The sequence below is a fragment of the Anser brachyrhynchus genome (assembly GCF_964034855.1).
Source record: "Anser brachyrhynchus genome assembly, chromosome: 16".
Taxonomy (NCBI): domain Eukaryota; kingdom Metazoa; phylum Chordata; class Aves; order Anseriformes; family Anatidae; genus Anser; species Anser brachyrhynchus.
The window spans coordinates 1360581-1373362 of record NC_137734.1 but is presented as its reverse complement, the minus strand read 5'-3'; the positions used below and the strand labels follow the sequence as shown (position 1 = coordinate 1373362).

Sequence of the window (12782 nt, the reverse complement as noted above, 5' to 3'; positions counted from 1 at the left end):
TTCCTCCCTGCTCTGTGCCAGGCTCCTCCGGCGGCGAGCATCCCAAACCCTCCTGCACCCTCTGTGCCCCCAGTGGGAGCTCCCTGTGTGCGAGCACCGGTGCCCTTGGCGCCCCTTTCCCCAGCAGCCCACGTGGGCAAGGTCTGCACAGCACCAGGGGCACCTCCTGCCTTTCCCCTTGCAAGGAAACTGGGGCTGCAGGAGCCCGCAGCCGCGCGAGGCTGCCCGGGGAGAACACGCGGGCGCTTTCATCTTCAAAGCGCTCCCTGCACCGGCTTTCATCCCTGCACCTCCCCAGTGCCTGGGAGGTCTCTGCTATCTCCTCCTCATCTCGCAGCCCCGGAGCAGCGAGGACACGGCCAAGCTCCGAGGCGCTTTGCTGGAGCGGGCGCGAAGGCAGCGCCCGGCAGGGCCGCGCGGTTGGCGCGGCGCTGGCTGCGGTGCCGAGGGGAATCCCGCGGCCAGGCTCTGCCGGGACCTGCCAGACCCAAACACCGCCCCGCCGCACCCTCCGGGCCCCGCGCTGGCACGGCACGGCACGGCACGGCACGGCACGCACGCTGCCTGGCACCCGTTGGCCCAGCACCACCAGGGCCAGAGGCAGCGCCCCTCACGTTGGCGACACCAGGAGAGGTTTGCAGGGAAGGGGCCCGTTGTGACCCTCTCCTCCCCGGTCCCCAGCACTCAGGGGATGCCCAAACGCAGGCGCTCCTCCAGCACCAAGGCCCAGCCCCTCTCTTGGCCTCTGTAATTCCCATGAAGGCGCCCGGCCAGGGCCCTCCAGCAGCAGCAGGGATGTCCTTCCCCACCACATCCAGAGACAGCCACACACACACAGGGCATCCAAAGCAGAGAAATTTAATAAAACCTTCTCCATTATTATCACTTTTTTTTTTTTCCCTTTACAGATCACACGTCAGGAAAAACAGTAGAAATGAGGAAGAGACCGATAAAACCGTCTTCATAAATAAGAGGGCACGGCATGCCTGGGCTTTCTTGCTGACAAACAAAAAGGGAGACACAAACACGCACACACACGCACACACGCACACACAGAGGCCTGGGCTGCTCCAAGGGGAGCTCAGTTCTGGCCTCCCTGGCAGAGCACCCAGCTCCTCCAGGACGCTCACCAGGACATTAGGATGGGGGCCACCAGTGACCGCCCCCCAGCTGCGGCCGCATGCATCCTTACCCCCTGGCCACATGCAAGGACCCCCGACGTGCCCCCAGGAGTGCCCATGCACTCCTGCAAGCTGGGACCCCTGGAAGCAGCCGGGATGCCCCCGCTGTGCAGGTGGGACTGGCCGTGCACCCCGCAGCCCAGCCAGCAGGATGCCAGCAGGCACAGCCATGTCCCCAGCCCTCCGCGGGCTGACGGGGACCTGGGTGCTGGTTTTGGGGCCCTACAGAGCCAGCTCCATCGGGAGGCAAAGCACTCCCCGGGAGGACGCATGGCTGCTGCACCCGAGCCTTGCAGCTGTAACGCAGGGCAGCAGGGACGAGGCACGGTGCCTGAGTCCGAGGGTCCGAGATGTCCCCACCGCTCCGGGGGGGCACGGTCTGCCCAGCGCCTCCTCCTCCCTGTCCGGCATCGGCGCTGTGCGCTGGCACGCGGCGGTGCTACACGTTGGAGACCTGCTGGGGCTCGCGGGCCTGGCGCAGCCCGTAGAGCCACTTGATAACGCGGGCGTTGCGCTCCACCACGGAGATGCCGTAGGGCATGCGCTCGGCCGGCCGGCCCTCCGGCGTGGCCGCGCTGCGGGGCGAGCGGCCGCCCTCCGAGCTGGCCGTGCTGACGCTGTGAAACTTGACGGACACGATGTCGGAGCTGGCGCGGGCGAAGTGCTCCGCGCCCATGTCCCGCACCTCCTCCGGGTCCAGGCCGCAGTAGTTGAAGAAGCGCTCCAGGTCGGCGGTGGCCCGCGAGAAGCGGTCGCTCAGGTCCGACTTGGAGCGGTGCAGCAGGGTTTGCCGGCGGGCGCTCTCGGGGCGGCTGGGCGAGCTCAGCGCCGGCGCCGCAGGCAGCCTGCCCGGGGCGGGTGACAAGGACACCGGCGTCACCTGGCCGGCGGGGGACACCCTGGCGGGCAGAGCCCCGCAGGGCCGCACGTCCACCCTGCGCACGGCCACGGTGCCGGAGGGCTTGGGGGCGGCGGGGCTCTCCGGTGCCTTGTTAGCCCCCTCCGCCCCGGCGCCCGGCGCCTCCGCCTTGCACTGCCACTCCCGGCCCCGCGGGCTCTCCGCCTTGGGGAAGGGGCTGTCGCAGATGTTGATGAGGTTGTTGAGGATCTCCAGGTTGAGGGAGGTCTTCGTCCCGCCGGCCTCCGAACGGCGTGGTCCCGGTGGCGTCTTACGGCTCGGGGTGAGCATGGCCCGGCGCACGCCCGGAGCGAAGAGGGGCTGCTTGAGCAGCGGCGGCTTCACCGGCTCCTGCTTGGTGCTGGCGACCTGCTGGCTCTTCACGTACTTGGCCTTGTCGGCCTCCAGCCTCTCCACGGCGCTGGGTTTCCGCGCGCCCGGCTCCACACGCCGTCGGAAATACTCGGGGCCCTTGTTGAGGATGCGGATGGGCATGGCCGAGGTGAAGGGCGCCGTCACCGCCGCCCCCTTCATGGCATCGCCGGCGTTCAGTGCCTCGACGGGCATCGTCCGGGCGGGCGGTGTGGCGAGGGGGACGCGGGGGGCACGCGCCGCGGGCTGCAAGGAAGGGACCAGGGTGAGGGGTGTCGGTGGGGCGGCGGGCGCTGCCTGCCCACGCCCGGGGCCCCGCGGGCAGACAAAGGCCCGAGCGGCTGCGCGGGGCTGTGCGGTGCCGCGCTGTCTGCTCTGGCTGCGCCGAGCTTCCTATTTCAAGGCAGGGACCACGCCTCCGGCAGCCGTCCCCGAAACGAAGCCCGGCCAATCCGCGGAGCAAAGCCTGCTTCAAACGGCACCATGGCCAATGGGGCCGCGGGGAGGGCACCCCGACATCGGCACCAGGGGAGCCCCGGAAGGGAGCACGGGGGGTGAAGCGGCTGCGGACCCTCGGCGATGGCCGTGCTGGGGTGCATCACCGTGCCGGGGGTGCATCACCGTGCCGGGGGGCACCGCCGGCCCCCTGCACCCACCACCCCACCGGGCTGGGAAACTGGGGGTCCCCACTCTTTGCGGCTCCCCCGGTGCTCGGCCCCCTTGCAGGTTTAGTGCAGAGCCCCCCTGCCTGCAGCTTGCCCCCCCACCCCCCCATCTCCTTTTGGAGAGGGGCGCCATGGGGAGCAAGGAGACCTGGGGGGGGGGGGCGGAGCAGACCCCCCCTGCTATCTGCAGCAGTGGATGGGGAACGAGGGCAGTGCGTGGGGGTCCCGGGACACAGCACGCTGGTGCTGGGCTGCTCCCAAGCATTGTGCTTCCACCGCGAGCCCCCCCCCCAAAAGCCCAGGGGGGTTCCCATCCATGTTTCCCCTGCCAGCAGCCGCGCTGGAGGCCCGTGAACCCCGCACCCTTGGGAGCCCGCCAGCCACAGCAAGCACCCGCCTGCCCCAACGGTCGCGCTGAGGCAGCTGCCCGCCCACAGGGGGGGGCCCAGCCTGTCCCGTGCCCCCCCCCCAGCCCTCCCACCCCGGTGCCACGAGCAGCCCTGGCGCCATCCAACCCTTCCCCAGCCACTCCGAGAAGCCCCCAGGATCCCCCCCCCCACAATTTGGGGCTCTGCCACCCGCCTCCCCAGGCAATGCTCCAGCCCTGCCGAGCACCAGGGTGGCTGCACCCCCCCCCCCCGACACTGAGCCCCCCCCCCCAGCCCCGCACTGCCTGGTTTGGGGCACGGGCAAGCCCGGGGGATCTGTGGGCGAGCCCAGGCACTCACCAGTGCAGCGGGGGGCACAGCAGGGCCAGCGCGGCCCCACTTCCTCCTCCCACAGCGGCCCCGAGCTGGCTGCCTCACCTGTGGCCGCTCACCCGCTTGCACAACTTCCTGGGTACAGCCCACGGCACGGCGGCTGCGGGCCGCAGGAGCTGGCCCCAAAGCCCCACGGCCCCGTGGTGCCCGCCAGCCCGTGCCCACCAGCCTGACCCCCCCCCCCCCCCCCGGCCCCACTGGGGTCCCTGGTGCATCCACGGGATGCGCCGCTACAGGTGAGCAGCCAGGGGAGGCTGGGTGTCCCTGTCCCTGTTCCTGTCCCCATTTCCTGCCCCAGGGGGGACACTGCTTGCCCGCGTCCCCATCTCCTGCCCCAGTGGGGACATCGCTGCCTGACCCAGGAAGCGTCTGTGGGGGCCAGGCAGGCATGTGGGCAGCTGGGGACAGTCCCGGTGCCAGCACAGAGCCGGGGGTGGCTTTCTGCACCCCTCCACAGGGAGCCCAGCGCTCCTCCCCAGCAGCACAGGGCACCGAAATCCTCGCTGGGCAGGGACAGGGACAGGCAGGGCCCCCCCAGGCTGGAGCCCTGCCCACACGCCCCATGGCAAAGCGGGGCTAATTGCAGGGACCGGGGGCGCTGAAGCCCGGAGGGGGGATGCCCAGGGGCAAACCCCGCTGCAGCCGGCCCCACTGGGAGGAAATCACCGCCAGCCTCCCCCGAGGCCCTGCGTCACCCAGACCTGATGGAGAAGGGACACGAGAGCCTGACTCACCCCCTCTGGGTGCTTTCCGGGGTGTGGGGAGCAGCTGTCAGCGGGGTGCCCGTGCAGCAGCACCCCTCGTGTCCCGCACCCCACGGCAGCACCCTGCCAGCAGCCACCCCTGCTGCCCTTCATCCTGTGCCAGGCACGGGGAGAGCTCCTTGGGGAGCACCCGATGGGTGAAGGGACGAGCACGCAGGGCCTGGCTCCCCACCACAGCCAGCCGTGCCCACCATGGGCTCCCCTTTCCCTGCCAGCAAGGACGGCCCGGCCGGGCACGACCTGCTGCTCCGCATTCCTGGCGACGGGGAGCCGCCAGCCTGGCACGGCCACCCCGAGCAGAGCCGAGCCGTCCTCCAAACAGCCCGGAAAACAAAGCCAGGTTTTTGCCTGCCCCGAGCCCGAACGGAGCGTGGCCACCCAGGCCCCGAGGCTGGCCACCGATCTTGTGCCCAGGTAATGCCCAGCCACGGTGACCCAGCCCCGTGTTGCCGGCACGGGACCGGCACGGGACGGCACCACCTCCACCACCTACCTGGATCTGCCCTGCGCTGCTGGAGCCTCCCCGGCCCGTGCTTGTCCCGTGGTGGCTCGGTGGCCCCGTGCCTGCAGCCTCCCCGCACCGTGGCCTCCCCTGCTCCCTGCAGGGCTCGTGGGGCACTGGAACGGGTCTGCCCGCGGCGGGGCAGCTCACGGCTCCCTCTGAGTCACCGCTGGGAGAAGACGCCCTCCGAGGCAGCCCGGTGCTCTGAAGGGATTGAAAACACCTCTCCTTGCCAGCGTGCACGCAGAGGCACGGGGCTTTCCTCCACGCCAGGCCACGCTTTAATTGCGGCTGCGTCATGGAGCGTGGCCGTGGCCGGTGACGTCCCGGCGCCGGTCCGAGAGCAGCCGGCAGTGCCGGTTGGGCAGCGTGGATGCAGGAGCGGGCTCGTGGTTCGGTCGGGGAGGAGGGAAGGGCCCCGCCGCAGCTGTGCAACCCGAGCCAAAATGTCCCCAGCCACCCCCTGCCCTCACCCTGGCGGGGATCGGACCCTCCCCAAAGCCCCACAGCTGGCCCAGCGCGCGGGCACCCGCTGCCTCTGCAAGGACGGGTCCCCCGTGCCCGCACCGGCCCCAGGTCCAGCCCCAGGCCCCCGCAGTCCCAAAGTCCAGCACGTTTCTGTGCCTCCAAACAAAGCGGCCCAGCCAGTGGAACAGAGGGAGGTGACACGGCGGAGCAAGGCCACCGAGCCTGGAGCCACATGGAGCTGCTGGCCTGCGCCCAGACCGGTGGCACCGCAGCTCCTGGCACGTCCCCGCAGCAAAGCACAGCTCCTCGGGGTGGGGGCTGAGCGTTCGGCCCGTCCTGCATGGCGCTGCAGGAGCTCCGGGACAGCAGGGCGCTTTGCAAACTGCTCTTGGAAGCAAGGCGAGGAGCCGACGGGAGAGAAGGGCTGGGCGAAGCTGGGGAAACAACCGCCAGAGCTGCCCTTTGGCTTGGGGGATTCTTTCAGATAAAGGTGGATCCGCGTGACAGTTTCAGCTGGAAAAGCACCGCCGGGTGCCACAGGTGGGGGCAGAGCCGTGGGCATCTGCCCGGTGCGAGCGGCCGGGCTGCGTCCCTCCCCCCCGTGCCAGCAGCACCCGCGAGGGCTGCAGGAGGCGGCTGCAGGCAGCTGCCCGGGCACGCCGGGTGCTTTGGGAGCAGGGCGTTGCAGCCAGACAGCGCCCCGCTGCCTCGCCCTCCCCGGGGGCAACCGGGGATGGATTTGGGGAGGGCGGCCCAACGCGGGAGCACGCCCTGAGCGCCCCGTTCACCGCCTGTCCCGCGGCTCCGGAGCAGGCGGGGACGGGGCAGGGGCGGGTGGGCGCCGGTGCTGGCTCCGTGCTCACCTCCCACGGGTGCTCGGGGCTGGGTCCCTGCACGTGCAGCTTCCAGGACCCCCCAGGAGTGAAACGCAGCCATGAAAGAGAAAAAAAAAAAAAAAAGAAGAGAACTCAGAGGCCAAGTCCTCCCTGTAAGAGCTGGGTGGAGATGGCTGTGGGTGCCTGGCATCACCCCGCGGGGCTGCAGGGCCCTGGCATGGGGCCCAGCTCAGCCCCTGGATCCGGGGAGGGCTTTGCTCACCCTGCCCCTCCCCAGCGCTGGCAGCTCCCCACGGGACCTTCCTTCCGCTGCCACACTCACCTGGCGTGTGCTAATTCCTGGCGTTTAATTAGAGCCAGTCACCGAGACGAGCCTGCAAACAGCTTTGGAGCTGGGAAATGGACCCAGCATCGCGCAGCAGCCCCATGCGAGCCACCACCTGCTCCCTGCCTCAGTTTCCCCGCTGCTGGCTCTGCCCAGGGTGGGCGCAGGGAGCTTCCCAGGGGCTGTGGGGCTGGCAGGGGGGGCTCCCATGGGCACGGCCTCGCTCTCCATCACCCTCAGGGCTGGATTCTGCCCAGCTCCCCGCACGCGTCCCCGCAGACAGCAGCCACGCTCGGGGCTGGAGCCGCGCCGTGCCCGGGTGCGGGGGCCCCGACAGATGGGGACGTGCCGGGTGCGAGGCCTTTGTCTGAGCAGCAGCACGGACCCGCAGATGGCGGCGGGGCGGCTGCAGCGGGGCCGGGGCCGGGGCCGTGGCCGAGGCCTGGCGAGCGCCGTGCCCTGGGGATGCGGCCCCTTTTGTTGGGCTCTCACCTCGGGCAGAGGCCCCTTCCCCAGGCGCCCTCGCCAGCTTTCAACTTTCAACTTGACCTGCTCCATTCACATGGAAATGGGATGCAAATAGCGACGGGGAGCTGAGAGGAGGAGGAGGAGGATGGAGGGGAGGAAGGGGCCATGGGCAGTGACCCGCCAGCAGGTCCCCGCACCCTGGCCAGGCTCCCCGGTGGTGCCCATCCAACTGGGCGCCTGGACTGGGAAAACTGGGGCACTGCTGGGTGGGGTTGCACCCGATTGCCTGGGGGGTGCTGGGGGTCCCTGGGTTGCGGGGGGTCCTGGGGCTCAAGGACAGAGCCCCAACTCTCCCTGGCTGCTCCTCCCCACCATGCCCACCCGGGGACCCCGCTGCATCCGCCGGTGCCCCTGCACCCATGGGGGACACGTGGGGAAACGGAGGGGCTTCCCGGTGGGCCTGCCCGAGCCCGGTGAAGTCCCGTGGAAGACTGCTCGGTGACCAAATGTTGCCATCTGCCTCCGGGGCCTTCGCTCGCATCTGCCGGGGTGCAGAGGGGCCGGGGCCGGGGCTCAGCTGCTGCACGACACGGGGCGGGGGGGCCAGCCTCCCCCAGGCATGGCAGGCGGCACGTGCCGGCAGGATTTGGGCGAGAGGCACGGAGCAGCGGTGCGGAGCTCAGCCCCACGCCTGTCACCCCCTTTGTGCCCCCCCCGGCCCCTGCGACGAAGCCAATTAGCCCTGGGGAAAGGCTCGCGGAGGCTGCACGGCTCCTTTGTGCTGCCGAATTAACCCAGGACAATCGCCGTCCCCACTGGGAGCAGGGGGCTCAGCTGCACCAGCCCAAGCCCCCCCACACCATCCTGGAGCTGCCACCCCCAACACGGGGCCCAGAGACCCCGGGAACCCCAAAGCATGGACCCCCACCACTCCTGGACCCCACATGGGGACAGTGGGGGCAGGATTGCGCCTGGTGCAGGGGCTGGCTGCAGACCCCAGGGGGGCTGAGCATGGGCAGAGCAGGCAGGGGACAGGCAGGGGACGGGCAGGGGACGGGCAGGGGACGGGCAGGGGACAGGCAGGGGACAGGCAGGGCATTGCACAAGGCAGCTGCAGCCTGCTGCAGCCCGCTCGCCCAGCGACACCCTGTGGGTGCTGGGGGAAGAGCTGGAGCGAGGCGCCCCGGGGAGCTGGGTGCTGGGACGAGCCAGCGCCAGGCTGCCACCCAGCTGGCCTCTGTCCCCCCGCAGCCCGCCAGCTCCCGGGTGATGTGAGCGTCTCATCCGCCGGCTCGTGGCATGGCTGAGCGCCCGGTCACGTCCCGCAGGGTCAGCAGGGCTGGCGGCAGTGCCAGAGGAACGTTTGTGCATGACACGTGCCCGGTGGGACAGTCACATCCCGGCCACGCACCCCCGGGGGGACAGCCGCATGCTGGCTGCGCTCGGTGTCCCCAAGGCACCCGGCACAGCCCGTGGCCCTGCAGCGATCCCAGCCGCGGCAGAAGCTGTCACTCGGTGACATTTGCACCCGCAAGAAGCAGCCCGAAATAGGTGGGACACCATTCAGCTGGGGACAAGGGCAAAGTCTGTGTCACGGCCAGGAATAATCACCGGCACCCGGCGGAGTCAGGGTGCGCGGGGACAGCGGCAGCTCCGCGGGGAGCGCCTGGCATCGCGGCCGGGCAGGCGGCGAGCACGGGGCTGGCCCTGGCAGCACGCGGGGACACGAGGGGAGCGCGGCCCCCAGGGGCAGGACAGGGGCTGGGTTGTCCCCAAGCTGGCAGGGACAGGGCAGGAGGGGACACAGCTGGACTTTGGCCACCAGGGCTGGGTTTGGAGCTTAAAGGCCCCCAACTGGCCGCGCGGGGCGAGCTGGGCTCGGTGGCAGGGAGAGGTGAGTGGGACCCGGTGGCCGGTCCCATGCTGGCCCAGGGACGTGGGCTGTGCTGGCAGACCCAGGGGACCCACGAGTGCTGTAGGAGGGGGGGGAAAGGCAGGGGAACCCTGAGCCCCAGCCCCCTCCAGCTGTTCCCATTCCTGCAGGGTGGGCAGGGGTCCCTGGGGGGGGTGGGCAGGACGGGAGCTGGTCCCCCTGCCCCCCCGGCACTCATCTCTCCGAGGACCACCGCGACTCTCCCTAATCCTTTCTTATGCTTTGAGTCTCACCTCGCCCTGCGCCCGCAGCCGACCGTTCCCACGGCTCGTGAGCCCCCCCAGGACCTCCTGTGCCCCCCCCGACCTGGGACAGGTGCCCCGAAACACGGCACCGGTGCCGAGCAGGAGGCATGAGACCCGCGGGACCCCCGCCAGCTGCTCCCCGAGCCGGGGTGACTGTGCCTGCTGGGACCAGGAGCAGGAGCACAGCGTGCTGCCACCCATCTGCATCCGGAGGCAGTGACGTGCCCGGCTCACGTCACGGCCCCGGCAGGCAGCAAGGACTCGCTGCCGCCCGCGTGCTGCCGCCGGTTCCCCTAAAAAACACAGTGAGTTTCCCCAGGGGGAGATGCCCCGGCAGTTCCCCAGGGACTGTTCAGACCGGGAGCCCGGCTCTTCCTCACCTCCGCTCCCTCCCAACGTCCCCGACGCCTCCCGGGCAGGATGAGGCCGTTTGTGGGCCGTCCCCGACACCTCCCGGGCAGGATGAGGCCGTTTGTGGGCCGTTGCCGTGGCTGGGTTCAGCCCCAGGAGACCAGGATCCTTCCGCCAGGGCTCAGCCCTGAAGTTGTGGCCGCCCGTCCTGCACCCCCTGCCCGCCGTGGGGCTCGGGGACGAGGACATCGGGGGTCCCCCCGTCCCCAGGAGGCTGGTGGGGAGCGGGCGCAGGAGCCTGGGCACACGGAAGGGGAGCAAGGTGCCGAGGTGGGCAGGGGATGTGGTGTGGGGCTGACTCAGCTCGCTGGTATGAGCCAGGGCCAGTTTTGCAGGTGGGGCCGCGGGGCCCTTCTCCCCCCCCCGTGGCCACCGGAGCCTGCCGGGATTGCACGGGACCGGGCGGGGAGGAGACGGGCGCTGCTTGGCATTGCCCGCGGATGCGGTGGAAAGGACGAGGCCTTGGGTCCCAGGAGAGCGGCTGCCCAGGCCCCGCGGCCCCCAGGTGAGATCCGCCTGCCTCCCGTGCCAGGCCGTGCCAGGCCGTGCCGTGAGCTGGGTCGGGTCCAACGCGCTGCCACGTCCCATTTGGGCTCCGTGCCTGGCGCTGTGTGGCCTTGGCTCACCAGGAAGGGACCCAACCCAGAGCAGGGCAGGTGCCGCAGGCAGGGCAAGGGGGGGTCCCGCGGAACCAGCTGCGGGGATCAGGAGGGGGTCCCACAGTGCTGGGGGGCGTCTCGCCCCCGGGACAGGGGGGTGCCGGGCTGAGCCGTGCCGCTCCCCGCGTCCTGCGCCTGCCTGGCAGTAGGGGAGGAGCGGCTGTGGCTGCCTGGAAGGGGGTACACGGGCAGTGGGGGCCGGGGTAGGGGTCCGGGGGGGCTGAGCCGTGTCTCTCCCCACAGCACAGCGGTGTCGCCCCAGGGTGGGGGCGCCGGGCCCTGAGCCATGGCGCTGCTCACCCACCTCCTCGCCTGCGTCTTCGGCACGGGCTCCTGGGTGGCCATCAACGGGCTGTGGGTCGAGCTGCCGCTGCTGGTGACGGTGCTGCCGGAGCAGTGGGAGCTGCCCTCCTACATCACCATCATCATCCAGATGGCCAACGTGGGGCCGCTCTTCGTCACCCTCATGCACCGCTTCTGGCCCGGCCTGCTGAAGGAGGTGGCCGTTATCTACGTGGTCGTGTCCCTGGGCGTCGTGGCCTGCCTGCTGCTGGCCTTCCTCTGGAACCAGACATCCCTCATCGCAGGGACGCTCCACAGCACTGCATTCCTCGTCCTCACTTTCTTCCTGTCCCTGGTGGACTGCACCTCCTCCGTCACATTCCTGCCCTTCATGATGCAGCTGGAGCCCCAGTACCTCACCACCTTCTTCATCGGGGAAGGGCTCAGCGGGCTGATCCCCGCTCTCATCGCCCTGGGCCAGGGCTCCGGCATCTCCAGCTGCGTCAACGTCACCCGCCTGGTCAACGTCACCTCCGGCAACGAGACCGTGGAGAACGTTTTCTTCCAGATGGAGACTCGCTACCTCCCGGCCAACTTCTCCACCCTCCTCTTTTTCCTCCTCATGACTGGGATGATGGTGGCCTGCCTGGTGGCCTTCTTCTTCCTCACCAGGCAGCCTAAGGTATGGGAGCTGTCGCAGCCGCAGTTTTTTCCCAGCACCATCATACTCAGTTCCTTTGACCAGATCCCCGAGGACGGAGCTGGCTCGGGGCGAGGCGGAGGCTACCCGTGCCCAAAGAAAACCAAGCGGCCCATGGAAGACCACCGGGAGACGGTCTCCTACCCGCTGGCCAAGCTCACCTTCATCTACCTCCTCATCGCCTGGGTGAGCTCCCTGACCAACGGGGTCCTGCCGTCGGTGCAGTCCTACTCCTGCCTGCCCTACGGCAACACCGCCTACCACCTCTCGGCCACGCTCAGCTCCATGGCCAACCCCCTCGCCTGCATCGTGGCCATGTTCCTGCCCGGCAGGTGGGTACGGAGCCCCAAAACAGACCCATTTTGGGGCGCCGGGGGAGAAAAGGCGCCTCCTCCCTGGGCTGGGCTGGCATTCCCCAGCGTCACCCGCCTGTCCCTTGCAGGTCCCTGGCCCTGCTGGGCGCCCTCACCTTGGCAGGGACAGGCTTTGGTGCCTACAACATGGCCATCGCGGTGATGAGCCCCTGCCCGCTCCTGCAGCAGTCCCAGTGGGGCGACGCCGTCATCGTAAGTCTTGGGGGTCCCTCAGCCCCGGGGAGGTCTCGGGGGCCACCCCACGGCCCCGCGGCCCCGCTGACCGCTCTCCCCTGCGCCACCAGGTCCTCTCCTGGGTGTTTTTCACCGGGACGCTCTCCTACGTGAAGGTGATGGCCGGGGTGATCCTGCGGAGCCGCAGCCACAGCGCGCTGGTGTGGTACGGGGCGGTGGAGCAGCTGGGCTCCCTGCTGGGCGCCCTGCTCATGTTCCCCCTCGTCAACATTTACGGCTTCTTCACGTCCGCCGACTACTGCAGCCTGCAGTGCCCGGCGTGAGCGCCGCGTCCCTCTCGCGTTCAAAGAAATAGAAGGAGATTGCTCAGCCCTACGGCCTCCGCACCGACCTGCTGCCCCCCAGCACGCCCCGCGGCACCGCGGCCCCGCACCCCTGGGGGCACGGAGGGGCAGCCTGTGCTGTGTGCCCCCCCCTGCCCGCCCCGGGGCTGCCCAGGTGCTCCATCAAACCAGCACGGGGGGTGTTGGGTGCGAAGCGGTGCTGGGGCCACCGCTCTTCCCTTCCCTGGGGGTCTCGGTGGCGTTTTGCGTGGTGTCCCCCCAGGACCCCGTGCACCCCCTCAGCACCCTCTGTGCCCTCTGGCCCCGATAATCTTCCCATTCCCGTTCCCATGCTGTCTGCAGCCCAGGATGGGGGGGCTGCAGGCGGCTGGGGAAAGCAGGGACAAATGTGCCCCCCCCCCGGGGGCAGAGAGACCAGAT

The 12782-nt window shown here is 70.0% G+C and overlaps 3 protein-coding genes across 8 annotated transcripts in view; 2 read left to right on the top strand and 1 right to left on the bottom strand.

Moving 5' to 3' along the window:
* LOC308179104 (uncharacterized protein) overlaps positions 1-12782 on the top strand; it is a 43990-nt gene that overhangs the window by 28464 nt on the left and 2744 nt on the right. The gene's annotated exons all lie outside the window — the stretch shown is intronic.
* Positions 843-10004, bottom strand: FAM110A (family with sequence similarity 110 member A). Of its 3 annotated transcripts, XM_080558740.1 has the most exons (3): positions 9869-10004; positions 9799-9826; positions 843-2697 (listed from the first exon to the last, which is right to left on the bottom strand). In XM_080558740.1, the coding sequence occupies exon 3, from the start codon at positions 2644-2646 to the stop codon at positions 1621-1623; it is 1026 nt and encodes a 341-aa protein (XP_080414866.1). In that variant the 5' UTR covers positions 2647-2697; positions 9799-9826; positions 9869-10004; the 3' UTR covers positions 843-1620. The 3 variants fall into 3 exon arrangements, with proteins under 3 accessions (XP_080414866.1, XP_080414864.1, XP_080414865.1); XM_080558738.1 differs by lacking the exons at positions 9799-9826; positions 9869-10004 and adding an exon at positions 5135-6106; XM_080558739.1 differs by lacking the exons at positions 9799-9826; positions 9869-10004 and adding an exon at positions 3845-5119.
* Positions 9052-12391, top strand: SLC52A3 (solute carrier family 52 member 3). Of its 4 annotated transcripts, none has more exons than XM_080558744.1 (4): positions 9052-9134; positions 10732-11802; positions 11913-12036; positions 12129-12391. In XM_080558744.1, the coding sequence occupies exons 2-4, from the start codon at positions 10775-10777 to the stop codon at positions 12339-12341; spliced, it is 1365 nt and encodes a 454-aa protein (XP_080414870.1). In that variant the 5' UTR covers positions 9052-9134; positions 10732-10774; the 3' UTR covers positions 12342-12391. The 4 variants fall into 4 exon arrangements, with proteins under 4 accessions (XP_080414870.1, XP_080414868.1, XP_080414871.1 ...); XM_080558742.1 differs by lacking the exon at positions 9052-9134 and adding an exon at positions 9162-9723; XM_080558745.1 differs by lacking the exon at positions 9052-9134 and adding an exon at positions 9959-10099.